This window comes from Hemitrygon akajei, chromosome 1, assembly GCF_048418815.1.
Source record: "Hemitrygon akajei chromosome 1, sHemAka1.3, whole genome shotgun sequence".
NCBI lineage: Eukaryota > Metazoa > Chordata > Chondrichthyes > Myliobatiformes > Dasyatidae > Hemitrygon > Hemitrygon akajei.
The window spans coordinates 99,646,419-99,664,772 of record NC_133124.1 but is presented as its reverse complement, the minus strand read 5'-3'; the positions used below and the strand labels follow the sequence as shown (position 1 = coordinate 99,664,772).

Here is an 18,354-nt window from a genome sequence, read left to right as displayed (position 1 = left end):
TTTAGATTAAGGAGCAGATTACTTTATGTTGGTATTGCTGTTTCTTTGAATGCCACATGCAGGTACAATCGATGATGAAAAATGTTTGAAAGATGGATGTGATGGTAGCATAGCAGTTAGTATGGCGCTATTACAGCTTGGGGTGTCTGAGTTCAGAGTTCAATTCTGACATCATCTATAAAGGCTCTGTACATGCTTCCTGTGGAATATGTGGATTTTCTCCTCCAGGTTCTCCGGTTTCCTCCCATTGCCCAAAGATGTAATGGTTAGCATGTTAATTGGTCTTTGCAAATTGTCCTGGAGTTAGGCTAGAGTTAATTCGGGGATTGCTGGACAGTGTACAGATTCCGTGCTGTATCTCAATAGACTAATAAAATGTTTCTGTTTTATAGGGGTTTGGCCACCACTTGGACCATAAGATAGGAGCAGAATTGACCTATTTGACCCATTGAGTCTGCTTCTATCATGGCTGATTAATTAGCCCACTCAACCCCATTTTTCGGTCTTCACCCTGTAACCTTTGATACCCTGACTAATCAAGAACCTACCAATCTCCATTTCAACTATACCCACTGACTTGGCCTCTAAAGCCATCCGTGGCAATGAATTCCACAGATTTGCCACTCTCTGCCTAAAGAAATTTCTTCTCGTCTCTGTTCTAAATAGATGTCCCTCAATATTGAGGTGTGCCCTCAGGTCCTTGACTTACCCCACTATAGGAAACATCCACCCCACTTCTTGCAGCCAAGAATATCTCTATACCAATCAGTGGGCTTTGACCTGGGGAATCTTCCTCATGGAGGAGAAAAAGGATAAGTAAAGCACCACTTGATTAACTTCTGCCTTCTTCCCTTCAGTGGGTCATGTGAATTGTTAGAAATCATTTTGAAAATCAAAAAAGCAAGTCACAAAATAAAACAAAAAAAATTGTTAGAAATCATTTTGAAAATCAAAAAAGCAAGTCACAAAATAAAACAAAAAAAAAAAACTGGAAGCACTTCAGCTTTTATTCAGCATTTTTGGAAAAAGAATGAATGTTTTGGGTTGGAGTTCTGACAATTTGCCCTGAGTGTCTTTGATCTGAAAACAACATTGTTTTTCTTTCCACAGAAACAGCTTGACTTACTGAATTTTTCAAGTATTTTCTGTTATTAGGTTGTTCAGTTCCTAATGTAATTAGGACCTCCTAAATTAAAGTGAGATTAAATGTTTTTGGAGCTGCCTGATTGTTCAAGTCAAAGTATGTATACATCAACATTACATCTTTAGGTTTATTTTCTTGCATTTACAGGAAAAAGAAATACAATAACATATATGAAAACCACATATAAACAAAGACTGATAAGTGGCCACTGTACAAAACATGACATTGTGCAAATAAGTAGATAAGATTGTTATGAGTTGTTGAGTCCTTGATGAGTCTACAGGTTTTGGAATCATTTCAACGTTGAAGTGAGTGAAGTTAACCCAGTTGCTTCGGGAGCATGATGGTTGCAGGGTAATGTTCTTGAACCTGGTGTGGGAGGCAATGCTCCTGTACCCTCCTACCCAGTGATATTTGTGGAGAAGAGTGCATCGTCTAAATGATGGCAGACTTTGATGATGGATGCTCAATGGTGAGTGTTTTACCAATGATCAACTGGGCTGGATCTACCACTTACTGGAAACATTTTTGTTCCTGTGATGCAGCCTGTCAGGATACTCTCCACTTTGTATTGATGGAAGTTTGTCAAAGTTTTAGATATCTTGCTGAATCTTTGCAAACTTATAAGAAAGTAGAGGTGCTGCTGTGCCTTCTTTGTAATGGTACTTGTATACTGTTTTCAGGCCAGATCCTCTGAAATTATGATGACAAGGAATTTAAAGTTACTGACCCTCTCTATGTCTGATTCCCTGATGAAAATTGGCTCACGGACCTTGGGTTTCCTCCTCCTGTAGTTAATTATCAGCTCTTCGATTTTTCTGATGTTGAGCAAGAGGTTGTTATTCTGGCACTGTTCAGCAAGATTTTCAATCTCCCTGCTAAAAGCAGATTTGTCACCACCTATGATTTGACCAACAACAATGGTATCATCAGCAAACTTAAATATGGAATTACAGCTGTATTTAGCCTCAGTCATAAGTATTACGAGTAGAGCAGATGTTTGGACGAGATGTTTTTGTGAATCTGTATTGAATGGGGTCAACAAGTGAGGTCTTGAATGATTATGTTGCACAGAGATGTATTGAGGACTAGGTCTTGGAGCTTAGTGAATTGTTTTGAGGGGATGATAGTGTTGAATGCTGAGCTGGAGTCAATGAAAAGCATTGTAATGTATACACCTTCACCGTCCAGGGATTCCAGAGCTGAATGATGAGCCAATGAAATGGCATTTGCTGTTGACCTTATGTGATGGGAGGAAAATTGGAGTAGATGCAGGTCACTTCTCAGGCAGGGGTAGATATGCTTCTGGCCAACCTCTCAAAGCACTTAAGTGGATGTAAGTGCTAGTGTTGATAGTGACTACATTGGCTTAAAGAATGCTAGTGGTCGTTCCCTGTCACTTCAATCTGGCTTGAGATCGCTGTCCTCACTTCTTATTGCGAACATTTGTTCACAATCAGGTGCTGTATATGTATTCTTGAGTCCTTCAGAAGATTGAATCACTAGTGCATTTAGATGGTTCAAGGTGTTTCATAAAGGGAAATTGTGGGCTGCTGATTGCAGCGATAATAGTTCAGCAGGGCACCATGGTAGTGTAGCGGTTAGAGCAACATTATTATGGCTTGGTGCATCAAAGTTCAATCCAGGTGTCCTCTAAGAGTTTGTCTGTCATCCCCTTGGAATGCATGGGTTTCCTCTGGGTGCTCAGGTTTCCTCCTATAGTCCAAAGACATACCAAATAGTAGGTTAATTGGTCATTGTAAATTATCCCATGATTAGGCTAAGGTTAAATTGGTGGGTTGCTAGCAGCACAGCTTGAAGGTCCAGAAGAGTTTATTCCATGCTGTATTTCTAAATAAAACCTATAGCTGGTAGTTTTTTGAGCTAGTCTGCAAAATGTAGCTGTGTATTGCTAGTGCCATCTTGACAAATGCATAGCCAAGCTTAAATGACCTTTGCAAATTTGAAGGGGGCATGACTCTTCCAGGATATGGTATAGTTTTAGTTTTCTATTTTATGGTTGGCATTTTTCATGAATATTGACTTTTATTCAATGTTTAACCAACAGAAGTAAATGCAACATTAGTTGTTGACCTTTTATATTTGACTTGTGAACATTTTATGCAAAATAGACATTAATTGAAATTTCAAATCTAGGCCAACCTTTATTTTCTACGATTTAATGGCTTGCATCATTATAATCTTGTTGGATACAATGTTCGACCACGTTTGAGGTACCTTGGCCAAATTGTCCTAGAATTCTGCTCTTGATCTTATTGTCTTATTTTGTATGTTCCTGAGTCATAACTGAGTGTGAAGAAACTACGGTAGATCAATCCTGCTTGGCCCATCTGATGTGAAATTCATCCCATACTGGGGCAGGGAATCTTTGAGCAATCAAAATTGGGAAGCAGATAATAAACCCTCAAGAGTTCACATTTCCTACCCTAGTAGAACTGTACAGCATGAGCTATGAATGAGGATGTAATTTAAAAATTATTAATAATGCTTTATGCTATGGAATTGTAGCTTTGGTCACTAATGATATTAGAGTACTGTTTGTTAAATTGTGACTGGAAGGGAATTTTTTTTGAATATTTAAGTATTGTTTTGACAGTTGCTGTCAGCTATACTACTTCAGACATATACTATGGATCTCTTTCAATTAATAATATGCATTTGACAAATGATTCCTTCAAGGCCATGTTAATGTAGCTGTACAAGAGTCCCAGGTGAAAATGATTTCAATAGTGGATCTTGATCTAACATTATCTGACAGGTATTTAACATAGTAATTTCACAAACCTCTCATCTAGAAGTATGACAGTCATTGCAGGTAGTGTTGATGTTCTTTTCCAATAAGTTAATATGATATAGAACATTTCAATCACTATTCAGAGGATTGTTGTGTCTTATGCTGAATATTTAAATTACGCAATCTCATCAGTTCACTTGATGCACTGGAAAATTTGGTCAAGCCATGTTCCTGAGTATTTTTTGCCATGCTTGGTAGATGTTAACAAGTAACATTTAAAACATTTCCAATTACTGGAATAGTAAATAATGTGGAATACAAGTACCATCCTATTGCTATTAATCTACAAGATTAACTAATGTATCCATAAACTTTGCTCAACTGGCTTTTTCCTCACAACAAATAAGAAAGAATATCAAATGAACCAGGGCAAAATAAGTTCTTTCATTGTGAATACACAGAATAATGGAAATTTGTGTTTAAGTATGTGCTGAGTTGGTGGTTCTTTGTTTTTAACAACTGTCTATTCTAATCCTATTTTGTTCCTTCTTCATCATGCTCTGACTTTTTTCAAGTGCTTGTCTAATTCTTTTTTTATGTTAATGTTTTCATTTGCATTGTGCCTTGTTTTAACCTATCAAACAATATTGAACTGTGCTGATGCTATGATAAATTTATCAATCAGAAATCTAGTGCCCAACATTTTTGTGTGTGTGTGTAAAATAGTGTGAAGAATTAATTAGTTGCTACCCACAAGTTCAAGTCTTTAAAACGTCACATTTTACTGAATACTACAAGGTGCTTAACATAAAAGGATGACTTTTAACCACGTGATTAAAATAACAACAATACATTTTGAATAAACAGGTTCTTAATACCTTGGGTCATTTTAAAAACTTAGTTGTTGTCAAGTTATTATATCTTAAATCAAATTGTGCCTTCATTAAGCAGAATTATCAGTACACTTCATTAATGCTGTAATGCAATCACTCAGATGTTGAATAGCTTAATTTTAATTGCTTGAATTTTGAGTGTGGTTTGGCACCTGCACTTGCAATCGCAGATAACCAGTTGTCCTACATTTAATATGTTTCTGTAAAGGAATTGCTGTGGAATGCCTTCTAGAAATGATCTGTGAACCATTCTTTTTTGTGGTCCAGAGCCTTAAAGGTTGGTAATTTGATCACATGGGTAAGCCAGAGCAAATTTTGCTAATGAAACTACTCAATTTTTGCAGGCAACAGAACCCTGCACCTATATCTACTTATCATAGCAGTCACACCTTGTTGTAACCTTAGTTTTCAGTGCCCTAACATTGTGTTCCTTATCTTATAACAGCATAAGATATGGGAGCAGAATTAAGTTATGGGCCTTTTGAGTCTGCTCCATAATTTAGTCATGCTGATATTTTTTCATCAATCCCATTCTCTTGCCTTCTTCACATAACCCATTTAACAATCGTATCTATTAATCTCAACTTTAAATACACCCAATGACTTTGCCTCTTCAGCCCTCTGTGACTAGAATTCCATAGAATCACCTCTCTCTGACAAAAAAAGTTCCTCTTCATCTCGATTCCTTTCATTAGCAGGTTGAGAATCTGCTAATGGAAACACATCCACTTTGTCCAGCCCTTAATGGTATTCTGTAGATTTCAGTGCAATTTCCCACTCCCTTAGACTTCTAACCTGCCTCAAGTACATAATCCAGAGCCATTAAATGCACCTCTGCAGGGTTAAGTTTTTCAATCCCAAGAGCATTCTTGTGAACCACCTCTGACAAGCCATTGATTCTACAAACAACCCAGGAACATCTGGACTGCAAGGATACATTACATCAGAATGCTCTTATCAACCATAGAACCATAGAACACTACAGCACAGTACAGGCCCTTCAGCCCTCCATGTTGTGCCGACCCATATAATCCTTTAAAAAAAGTACTAAACCTACACTACCCCATAACCCTCCATTTTTCTTTCATCCATGTGCCTGTCCAAGAGGCTCTTAAATACCCCTAATGTTTTAGTCTCCACCACCATCCCTGGCAAGTCAATCCAGTCACTCACAACCCTCTGTGTTTTTTAAAAAAAACTTACCCCTGATGTCTCCCCTAAACTTCCCTCCCATAATTTTGTACATATGCCCTCTGGTGTTTGCTATTGGTGTCCTGGGGAACAGGTACTGATTATCCACCCTATCTATGCCTCTCATAATCTTGTAGACCTCTATCAAGTCCCCTCTCATTCTTCTGCGCTCCAAAGACAAAAGTCTCAGCTCTGCTAACTTTGCTTCATATAACTTGTTCTCCAAACCAGGCAACATCCTGGTAAATCTCCTCTGCACCCTCTCCATAGCTTCCACATCCTTCCTATAATGAGGTAACCAGAATTGAACACAATACTCTAAGAGCGGTCTCACCAGAGATTTGTAGAGTTGCAACATTTCAGTATCAGCCGAAGCACACTCTCCAGTATACATCAACTACAGCTTGGCATTCAATACTATTATTCCCTCAAGATTAATCAATAAGCTTCAAGACCTTTGGCTCAATCCCTGCTTGTGCAGTTGGATCTGCAATTTCCTCACTTGCAGAACCCTGTCAGTTTGGATTGCAAACAACATATCCACAATTTCGATCAGAACAGTTGCACCACAAGGCTATGTGCTCAGCCCCCTGCTCCATACACTTTATACAGGTTTCCCCGTAGAGCGTTCCTATGAAACAGTTCGTAAGCCTGAATGTCGTGAAGTGAATAAGCAATTACAATTTATTTATGTGAGAATTATTATTTATATGAGAAGAAGCGTTCCCAGACCCAAAAGATAACCTACAAAATCATGCCAAATAACACACAAAACCTAAAATAACAGTAACATATAGTAAAAGAAGGAATGATCTGATAAATACACAGCCTATATAAAGTAGGAATACTTTTCTGCAATCATTGCAGCACTGTCTAGCGTAGCGAAAATCTCACTATGTAGCGCTACTAGTGTAGCAGATGCTCTCTCAGCGGAAGCACTCTCTCCAGTAATCTTTAAGCTGTGAAGCTGCCAAATCATACCAAATAACACATAGAAATACACAGCCTATATAAACTGGAAATAATGTATGTACTGTGCAGTTTCACTTACTGGAATTGGAAAGATAGCGAACACACTGATGGTGTTTTAGGCTGAGTTGTCGGAGGTTGGGGTGGTGGGAGGTACAGGAGACTAGTGTGTCATCTCATCGTCGTTTGTCCATTAGGGCAAGCAGGTCACTAATGTCTTCTATGTCTGCCTGCCTTGATGTTGAAGATGGAGGTTCGTCGTCTGCTGTGGCTGATGTGGAAGGCTTGAAAAATGACAGTATGCTTGACTGCTTAGCCTCACCCATTTTTCTATCATACAGTTCTTTGTAATCACTCAAACCATCCTGCAAATATGCCCTGAACCTACATATCCTTTCAAAATTAAAGTCGTACTTTTCTGCAATCATTGCAGCGTTGTCAATGGCAGCGAAAATCTCACACAGTTGCTTCACATTCAGTTCCTGGACGACTTTCAGGCTATTCGCTAATGCGTTCAGTTTCGATTGTTATCCTTTCCTCTTGCAATTGCATCAGCTCTTCATCTGTCAGTTTCTTCTATTGAAATAAATGTCTTGCTAGGCAATTTTTTCCATTAAATTGCAGTTTCGTCACAGTTAAACATTTGCTTATACGAATAACCGCCTTCTGTAATTATTTTCTTCAGTTCTGCTGGGAACTTTCTGGCAGCTTCAGTATCAGCCGAAGCACACTCTCCAGTAAACCTCAAGCTATGAAGATACCCTCGCCTCAGAAACCAATCAAACCACCCATGACTACTTTTAAATTCCACTTTCACAACACTTCCATCACCATCATCCAGTACTTTTTGTTTCAGCTTATTAAAAAGACTGATTTCTCCTTAAGTATAAGATAACGGAACACCATGCTTTGTACACCCATCAATCCACTCAAGCAATAGACTTTCCATTTTATCCATTATTGGAAGCCGACTAAAAGAGACCACTTTGCTATGAGCAGAACCAACCATCGGCAGCTTTCAAGATTCTTTCTCTCTGCGTGTCAATAATATGAATGGTGGAGGCAGGCATGTTCAACGTTCAGACAGTGTCCCTACTTCGTTCACCATGATTGAAATGCTTAATTATGTCTAGTTTTACGAGCTCTTTTAGGCTTTTCCAATACCTTAGAACTCATCTTGCTAATGGATGCTCAAAATAAATCGAGATAAAGCACAGATGTTCACAAGCATGTGTTTAAGCTATGGCGGCTAGAAAGCAGTTTGGGGCTCGGGGTGCGCGCTGCCTTTTTTCATAAAAGTGAAACACTTCTGTTAGCAAAACTGGTAATTAATGTAGGTCTTTCGTAACAGCGAGGCATCATAAAGTGAACGTTCGAAAAATGGGGGCCACCTGTACTTATGACTGTGTGGCTAAGCATAACTCCAATGCCATATTTGATTTGGCTTACGACAGTGGTGTTATCAGCAAACTTAAAGGTGATTAGTCATCATATAGGAGGAAGATTGAAAGTCTGGCTGAGTGGTGCCACAGAAACAAACTCTTAATGTCTGCAAGACTAAGGAACTGATTTGTCTTCAGGAGGAGGAACCCAAAGGTGCATGAGCCAGTCCTCATTGGGAAAATCAGAGATGAAGACTATCAGCAACTGTGTAAATTTCTTGATGTTATCATTTCGGGGGATCTATCCTCGGCCAAGTATGGGAGTGCAATTATGAAGAAAGCCTGACAGTGCCTCTACTTCCTTAGAAGTTTGTGAAGGTTTGGCATGATAGCTAAAGCTTTGACAAACTAATGTATATGTGTATTGGAGAGTATATTGATTGATTGGCTTCAACACAGCCTGGTATGGAAACACAATGTTCTTGCATAGAAAATCCTACAAAAAGTCCATCATGGGTAATACCCTCCCTACCATTGAACACATTTGCAGAGTTTTGTCACAGGAAAGCAGCATCCATCATAAGGGACCCCCTTGACCCAGGTCATGCTCTCTTCTCACTGCTACCATCAGGAAGAAGATACAGGAGCCACAGGATTCGCACCACCATGTTGAAGAACAGTTATTACCCTTCAACCATCAGGCATAAATGACCAAAGAGGATAACTTCATTCATCTTCACTTCATCACTGAGCTCCTCCCAAAACCTATGGACTCACTTGCAAGGACTCTTCATCTCTTGTTGTCTATTTATTATTTTTTTTTTGTTTGTTTTTTGCACACTGGTTGTCTGCCCTGTTGGTGTGGTCTTCCATTGATTCTGTTATGGGTGGAGTATGCCTGCAAGAAAATGAATCTCGGGCTTCTATGTAGTGTCATTTATGTACTTTGATAATAAACTTACTTTGAACTTTGGATTCTCTCTAAGGCAGTAAATCTTTCTTTGGATACAAGTCCCAAAATTAGTCATAATATTCCCATATGCGATCTTAACGGCACCTTATAAAGCCTCTGTAGTATATCTTTATTTTTGCATTTTACTCCTCTGAAATTACTGCTAACATTGCATAACTCTTTACTTTAGGTTTCTAGTATCTGCGGTTTTTTAAGTTTACTGTAATGTTTTGACTGATTACATTCTGTCAACTCAACCTGCAAGTTAACCTGAAGAAAATTCTGAACTAGGACTTCCAAATCCTTTTGCACCAATGATTTCCAAGTTTTCTCTCTATTTAGAAAATAGTCCACATCTATATTCCTGCCAAAGTGTATCTCTCACTTTCCTACTCAATCTCCCAATTGCCCAAATCCTTCAGCAGACTACTCCTTCTGCGACATTACCTGTCTCTTCACCCATCTTCGTACTGTTTGCAAACTTGGCCACGTTTCCTTCATCCAGGTCATTAATATATAAAGTAACTAAGTTATGTTTCCAATCCTGACTCCTGCAGTACTCCGCTAGGCACTGGCAGCCATCCTGAAGATGAATCTCCCACTCCCGCCTCTCATCATTATTTTGTTACCTGTACTTCCCAACAGTGTCTTATGCCACTTTTCTGCCCAGTTAGACAGTACATTGATACTTCCATGCAGTCTGATAATAATGTATTCCCTATCAACCATATACTTGTTTTTGTATAATGCTTATCTTGCTTCACTGCAAGCTAATTCATTAATTTGTATCACATAAATCAAGATACATTGAACTGATTTTTGCAATACCTCCCTGGAGTTGGTCTTCTGCTTAAATATCAGCTGCCATTATCATTTGTCACAAATCCAATTAATCTCTTCCTTTTAAAATTTATAGGTTGTTAGTTTTCGAGTATGCCACGTGAAGGCTTGATACAAGTCTTGTATTCTACGTAATCACCTATGATGCCCTCATTTATGCAGTTATACCCAAATCTAGCTCGCCTCATTACATGACCTTCATGCTTCTAATTGACAATTGTCTGTCAGTATGCTTCAGTAAAAGTATTTATCCTCTGAGATTATACTAAAAATCAAAATAAAATGGAGATGCTGGAAATTGGAATCAAAAGCAAAAATGCTGTAAACGCTAGACAGATTGGGTAGCATTTATGGAACGAGGAATGTGGTTCACTAGATTGCTGGTTCTGACAAAAGATTTTGAATCTAGAACATTTTCTTCACTCTGGTGCTCTTGGACCTACTGGCACTTTCTGCTTTTGTGCTAAGATTAGACTTGTAATTTTTTGTACTATTGTTTTTGCTTTCTCTGTTCAATTAATAAACTTACTTTAAACATTAACTAGTGACATAGTACAAATGTCACCATATACTACCCTGAGATTCATTTTTTTGTGGGCATTCAAATTTATTGTCATTCAACTGTGTGCATGTATATCATCAAAGAAAACAATGTTCCTCTGGACCAAGGTGCACAACATAGTACATAACTCACAACATAAAGTAATAGTACCAAAAATAAATTAACAAATAATAAAATGTATTCTTGAAGATTGACATTTGGCACAAGGTAGATTTATGACACAAATTTAAAAACTAAACAGTACCACACTACCGGCATATCCTAAGTGTTAAGATTTGGGTGTAGCAGCAAGTTCAGTAAGACCATAAGAGCAGAATTAGGCCATTCATCCCATCAGATCTGCTCCACCATTCCATCATGGCTGATGCCGGATCCCACATAACCACATATACCTGCCTTCTCATCGTATCTTTTGATGCTCTGACCCATCAACTTCCTCAATATACCCATGGCCTTCGCCTCCACTGCAGTCTGTGGCAGAGCAATCCACAGATTCACTATTCTCTGGCTAAAAAAAATCCTCCTCACCTCTGTTCTAAAAGGTCGCCCCTCAATTTTGAGGCTGTGCCTCTAGTTCTGGATACCCCCACCATAGGAAACATACTCTCTACATCCACCTTGTCTGCCCTTTTCCACATTTAGTGGGTTTCAGTAAGATCCCCCCACATTCATCTAAATTCCAGTGAGTACAGGCTCAAAAGCTGCCAAATGCTCATCAAATGTTAGTCTCCTTTGTTCCCAGAATCAACCTTATGAACCTCCTCTGGACTCGCTCCGATGGCAACATAGTAGTCTCATGACTTGGGGAAAGAAGCTGTTTCCCATTCTAATAATTACCTTGTCCTAATGCTATGGTACATCCTGCATGATGGTAAGCGGTTCAGAGGGATTGTGGGACAGATGGGAGGGATCCTTAACAATACTAAGGGCTCTGCACTCTTGATAAGTATCTGGATGGATGGGGGAGAGAGCCTGATGATCCTCTCAGTAGTCCTCAATTTTTGTAACCTGGTGCTCCTAACTCTCCATGGAGGAGCTGTTTATGTGCAGTAAAAAGTGCACATAAATACACAGTAAATACTAAGAAACAAATTAGAAGAAATGGGAAAAGTTGCACACAAAGACAGACAAGCAACCAATATGCAAAAAAAACTATCTGTGCAAATAATAAAAGAAAAAGGACAAAATAATAAATAAAATAAGTAATAAACTTTAAGAACATAAGTTGAGTCCTTGAAACTGAGTCCATCGGCATGAAATCAGTTTATTGTTGCGGTGAGTGAAGTTAACCTCATTCTGGTTCAGGAGTCTAATGTTTGAGGAATAATAATGGTTCTTTAGTCTGGTGGTCTGAGTCCTTTGGTTCATGTACCTCCTTCCTGATAGCAGCGAGATGCAAGCATAGCCTGGCTGGTGGGGTCCTTCAGGTATGCTCCTTTTCTGCAACAGTGTTCCTTGTAGATGTGCTCAATGGTGGGGGAGGGCTTTGCCTGTGATGGAGTGGGCTGTATCCACTCCTTTCTTTAAACATTTTTGTTACTGGGCATTGGTGTTTCCATATTTAGGCCATGATGTAACCAGTGAAGATACCCTGCACCGTGCACTTATAGAAGTTTGTTGAAAGTTTTCGGTGGTATGCTGAATTTTCGCAAACTTCCACTAAAGAGGTGCTGCTGTACCTTCTTTGTAAAGGCACATATGTATTGGACCCAGGGCAGATTCTCTGAAATTATAATATCGAGGAATTTAATGTTACTGATGCTTTCTACCTCTGACCCACTGATGAGGACTGGCCCTTGGACCTCTGGTTTCCTCCTGCTGTAGTCAATAATCAGCTCCAGTTTTGCTGACGTTGAGTGACAGGTTGGTGTGGCACTATTCAGCTAGATTTTCAGTCTCCCTCTTCTTCAGCATCATTGATTTGGCGAGCAACAGTGGTGTTGTCAGCAAACTTAAGTATTGCATAGGTACTATACTTGGTATAAAGGGAGTAGAGCAAGTGGCTAAGTGCACAGCTTTGTGCATCTGTGCTGGTAGTGATTGTGGAGGTTAATAGTTCAATTATCTAACACGACTGCTTGGAGATAATTAGAAAATAATTTGTAAGCCAAGTGATATTTTTCATAAATATATCCAGCGTCTACTTTTATTAGGTACCACATGTACCTAATAAAGAGGCCACCAACTATATGTTCATTGTCATCTGTTGCTGTAGCCCTTCCACTTCAGTGTTAGATATGTTTAGCATTCAGCTGCTCTTCTGCACACCACTGTAGTAACACATAATTATTTGAGTTATTGTCACCTTCCTGGCATCTTGAACCAGTCTGGCCATTCTCTTCTGACCTCTCACATCATCAAGGCATCTTTGCCCACAGAACTGCTGCTTACTGGATGTTTTTTTGTTTCTCTGTAAGCTCCCTGTCTGGCAACAACTATTATTCTATGGTCAAAGTCACTTAGATCACATTTCTTCCCCATTCTGATGTTTGGTCTAAAAAATTAAACCTTTTGAGCACGTCTGCTTGCTCTTATGTATTGAGTTGCTGCCGCATGATTAGCTCGTTAGATATTTGTATTAATGAGCAGGCATACCTAATAAAGTAGCCACTGAATGTATATGCTACAAATGCAAATGGTTGTAAATTCACATTGTATGGAATTTGATGGCCGATAATATTTGTTAACAGTTTGCCTTGAAAGCAAATAATTTAGCAGCTGGATTACAGTTGGACTCATTCTAGGAAAGTTGAAACCAATCAAGAGGGTTTGAATATCTAGGATAGAAATGCAGGTTCATTTATATAATTGTTTACACAAATGCAGGGATAATGAATGGATTTTCTATTAAAAATTGGGAGATGTCTGTAATCATTGATACTTTTATCTTGCAGAGATAACAAAAATAGAGGCAGGAGAAGGAAGTGATGAGGAGAAGTTTGTGGATGTTGTCAGTAACAAAAACATGAAGCTCGCTCAAAAGGTGTTAATTCCTGTTAAACAATTTCCAAAGGTAAGCAACTAGATTACATTCATTTCTGGGGGGGAAAAAGATTTTGGTTTGAATTCCACTAAATAGTTTAAAGACTATACTGTAGATAATGAAACATAGGGTACAGGTAAACACAAAAGTATAGATGCTGGGGTCAAAGCAACACGTACATCACGCTGGAGCGTGTTGTAAGTGTTGCATAGGAGTAAAGGTGTCCTCCGCTTTAAGAAAGTTTGCTTTACGCTACTTCGCTTTTACGAAAGACCTACATTAGTACCTGTTTTTGCTAATCGAAAGAAATCCAAAGAGGATTTTTGTTTTTATGAAAAAAGGCGACCACTTTAAACTTTTTTACCCAGAAAAAGACTACCATGACCGTGAAGCCTTACGCGGGCAGGTGTGTGCGCATGCGTATACGTGCCGATTTTTTAACAAATTGGTTTTGGCTAAATCTTCCGGATTCTGTTAAGTGAAACTACACCGAACATACATTATTTCAACTATAGGCTGTGTATTTATCATATCATATCATTCCTGCTTTTACTATATATTAGTGTTATTTTAGGTTTTATGTGCTATTTGGTAGGCTATTTTTTGGGTCTGGGAACACTCAAAAGTTTTTCTACCTCCTGCCATCTGGGAAAAGGCATATAAATGGTAATTGCTTCTTTGCTTTATGCTATTTCGGCTTACAAAAGGTTTCATAGGAATGCTCTAAGATAGCAGGGTAAACCTGTAAGCAAATTGATTCTTTTCATTTTTGGTTGTGCAACTTGCATATTGTTGTGATTTATGAAGGTATTTACAGGGCTTTAGTTTTTGATTTGTTTCATATTGTTATAGTGTCATAGAGCACTACATTACCAAAACTAGATCATCTAGTCTGTACCAAACTTTTATTCTGCCCAGGATCATCAACTTGCACCTCTGTACCCCTCCCATCTATGTACTTATCCAAACTTCTCTTAAATGCTGAAATCGAATTTACATCCACCACTTGCTCTGGCAGCTCATTCCACACTCGCCACCCTCTGAGTGAAGATCCTCCTCCTGTTTCTTCACCCTTAGCCCATGACCTCTAGTTCCAGTCTCACCCAACCACAGTGAAAATAGTCTGCTTGTATTTACCCAATCTGCACCCCTCATAATTTGTATACCTCAATCAAATCTCTCTTCATTCTCTTATGCTCTGGGGAATGAAGTCCGAAACGATTCAACCTTTCTCTATATCTCAGGCCCTCAAATCCTGCCAACGTCCTTGTAAATTTTCTCAATGTTCTTTCAATCTTACTGATATCTTTCCTGTAGATAGTTGACCAGAACTGCACATAATATTCTAAATTAAGCCTCACCAGCATATTATACAGCTTCAACATAACATGTCAATACCTGTACTGGTACTTTGATTTATGAAGGCCAGTGTACTAAAAACTCTTGTTACGATCCTAACTACCCATAACGTCACTTTCAGGGAATTGTGGATCTATATTCCCAGATTCCTCTGTGCTATTGCACTCCTCAGTTCACTGTTCAAGTTCTACCCTGGTTGTCCTCCCAATGAGCAACAACTCACACTTCTCTGCATTAAACTCCATCTGCCATTTTTTGGCCTCTTGTTCTAGTGGGCCCAGATCTTACTGCAAGCTTTAGCTGCCTTCACTGTCCATTACCCCCCCCCCCCCCAAAATCTTGGTGTCATCTGCAAATTTACTGATCCAATTTTATCACATTATCATCCAAGTCATTGAAACAGATGGCAAACATTGTTTTTAATACTTCATATTGTTTCTTCCCAGTTTTTTGATTGGACAGTAGACAACATAATTTACAATGGTTTTAAGCTTTTTGTTTAGGAATTTTACTTTCAAAAATCATACCACTTACTGAATACAAGGCCCTGGTTACATTTGTGTCAAGTCTTGATTAGTTCATTGTGCTTCAAACAGGAGTTCTGCCAGTTGGAAATAAAAATCTTCCCTGGTAGACCAGAACTATCTGACCATTAGTTTGATTTACTACTTTTGATTTCTATTATGATTAAGAATCAATACTTTCAGTTGCAAATTCTAATTTGAATGCTAAGATTACAATGTAATCATTTTCTGCAAGTGTATAAAATCTCAAACAGCAGAAATAGCTGTAACTAAATGGTGTGAAACTAAGCAATTTGTTGGAAAGGATGTGCTATGTTAGAACAGTATTGCACTTGAATTTGGGGGGAGCGGTAATGCTTTTGTTGCTTTATTCTAGTTATTAGAAGAACAATTGCCAATAACTTGATTTTGATGGAGAGATTATGTTGATGTTTGATGTGTTTACCTCTTGGCAAAGAGTTAAACACATCTCTGTGACTTTAAGGTGTACTGAAACCTTAGAGTGCATTTAAAATCAGATGTGTTTTTTTCCACAGCTGTATGCAGTTGAAGATTTGTGTTTGTTCCATTTCTTTAACAGATCATGAGACTGTAACTGAGTGCATGTGAGCACAAGGAATAGAGTAGGAGTAGCCCATTTGGTCACTCCTCTAGTATTAAGGTGAAAGTGCTACTTTCCTGAATATTCCATGTCCTCTGGTTTCCTTAAAGTTTAGCTTCTACATTTCTCGTGTAGAGAATTCAAAAGATTTGCCACTTTCTTGAGTGAAGAAATTTCTTTTCCTCTTAAAGTCTATTCCTTATTTTGAGGCTGACTTCAAATTCTGGACTCCTTGCTAAGAGAACATTCCAGCCTGCCAATTCAAGTAAGAATGTTCAATAAAATTTTTCAAGTTCCTTGAATATCATCTAATATGCTTAATATCTCCTCATGTGATAAACCAGACACATTAGAACTGGTCTAATGAATCTTCACTGTGTTCTATCTGTGGTAGCTGTATCCTTACTGCAGCTGTGTTTCACCTGGACTCTTTATATTTCCTTATTGACGTAGTGAAGTTCTCTTGTAATATAAGCGAATGTACAATTTGCTTCCCAAGTTCGTGGTTGTACCCACACTTTGGGTCTCATAACTTAAAGTACCCAAGTGTGCTCTTAAGCAAATCATTAATGTTACTCAGATTCTTACTGTGTTTAAAAAATAAATAGATAAACTTGTTTTGTGCATTAAATGTAGATGAACTTTGGTTACGTTCTCTTCCATGAACTCAAATTGTTCATGTTTCCTGAGGCCTGTTTACATCGTGTTCCATATTATTTAATTTAATATCACCTGTAAAATTGGAAATATGATATTTTATTTCCAAAGACAAATTATTAATCTAGAGGACAAATATCTTTGTGGGTACTAGTCCCTGTTGTATCCCATCAGAGGCTATATGTGTGTAGGATCTATTTATTTCCACCCCACCCCCCACCACTACAACCATTTGATTTAGTACATGAATGAATTCCCTTTTCTGGTAAACACATTGACCCCAATTCCTTTCATGCTAACTTGTTGAAATCAAAAGCCTTCTAGAAATTACAGAAAAAAACCTACAGTACAATACAGGCCCTTCGGCCCACAAGGATGTACCCCATCCATTTGGCCCCCCTTTGTCCATTCTACTAGTACTAGTCATATCCTCAAAGAATAGTTCATTCGACTATTCTCCGACTATTTTCTTTTCAAGGTATTCTTTTGTTACATTGTTCATCATGGATTCCAGTAATTTCCCGACTAATGTTAGGATAACTTGCATTTCCTATCATGAGTCATCTTGTCCCTCTTGTGACCCTGACACACCATCTTTTTTGAATTGCTTGCATCTTACTACTTTTTAATGTTATGGTGGAGCCAGAGTTATGTTATCCTAAAAGTTCCTAATGGTATTCTTCTTACTCATACAACATCTTTGTTTCTTCAAATCAATAATTCCCCTCCTTCCTGTACCATGGGCTCCCATTACGGTGTAGAGCTGCACTCCTGAAACTCCATTCTAAGTATTCCTACATCCCCACTCCAATCTTCCTGTCTGTTGGAAGAACATGTTCATCTCCATCCCAGCCTATGATCCTCCGTTTCTCCTTTGTTTCTTTTCTCAGGATCCCCAATTAAATGTACAAATTATTAATATGGGAATATCCAACCACTCAACCCATTTTAATTCCCCCAGTTTTATGCCCAATTTGGCACTCGTTGATCTTGACTCTTGCCCTTGTAAGTACAATCACCCCTCCTTATCCGCAAGGGATTGGTTCTGGGACCCCTCACGGATACCAAAAAACGCGGATGCTCAAGTCCCTTATTCAACCTGTCTGAATGCGGTGGACCTGAGGACCCAGCGGAACCCCAGACCTTATTTAACCCGTCTCAGTGCGATGGACATTAGGATTTGGCGGTCGGGTTCTGAATCCACAGTGTTTCTGTTCACGAGAATAATCACGATCACAATTGAAAATAAAGTGGAAATAATAAAGCGATCAGAAAGAGGTGAAATGCCATCGGTCATTGGAATAGCGTTAAGCTACAGTCAGTCAACAATTGGAACAATTTTAAAGGATAAAGTGAGAAAGACCCTGGCCCGATGATAGCTACAATTATTACTAAGCAACACAGTGGTTTAATTATTGGGTTTTGGATTTTTGATCCTCCACATCAACCAGGCACGGAAGGAGAGCGTGCTCAGAAGCTGTCTGTCACTGGATCGAAGTCGGGAACTTCCCGAGCCCAGTGCTGAAACATACGTTCTTAAGT

At 38.7% G+C, this 18,354-nt stretch overlaps 1 protein-coding gene across 3 annotated transcripts in view; it reads left to right on the top strand.

The window, feature by feature from the left end:
- The window catches only part of LOC140729044 (KH domain-containing, RNA-binding, signal transduction-associated protein 3-like), a 210,130-nt gene that overhangs the window by 51,813 nt on the left and 139,963 nt on the right, over nt 1-18,354 (top strand). For all 3 annotated transcript variants that reach the window (XR_012099244.1, XR_012099240.1, XM_073048328.1), the window contains exon 3: nt 13,583-13,701. Coding sequence is in view for 1 of the 3 variants with exons in the window: in XM_073048328.1 (XP_072904429.1) it covers nt 13,583-13,701 (119 nt within the window). In the remaining 2 variants the exon portion in view is untranslated. The remainder of the gene's footprint in view (nt 1-13,582; nt 13,702-18,354) is intronic.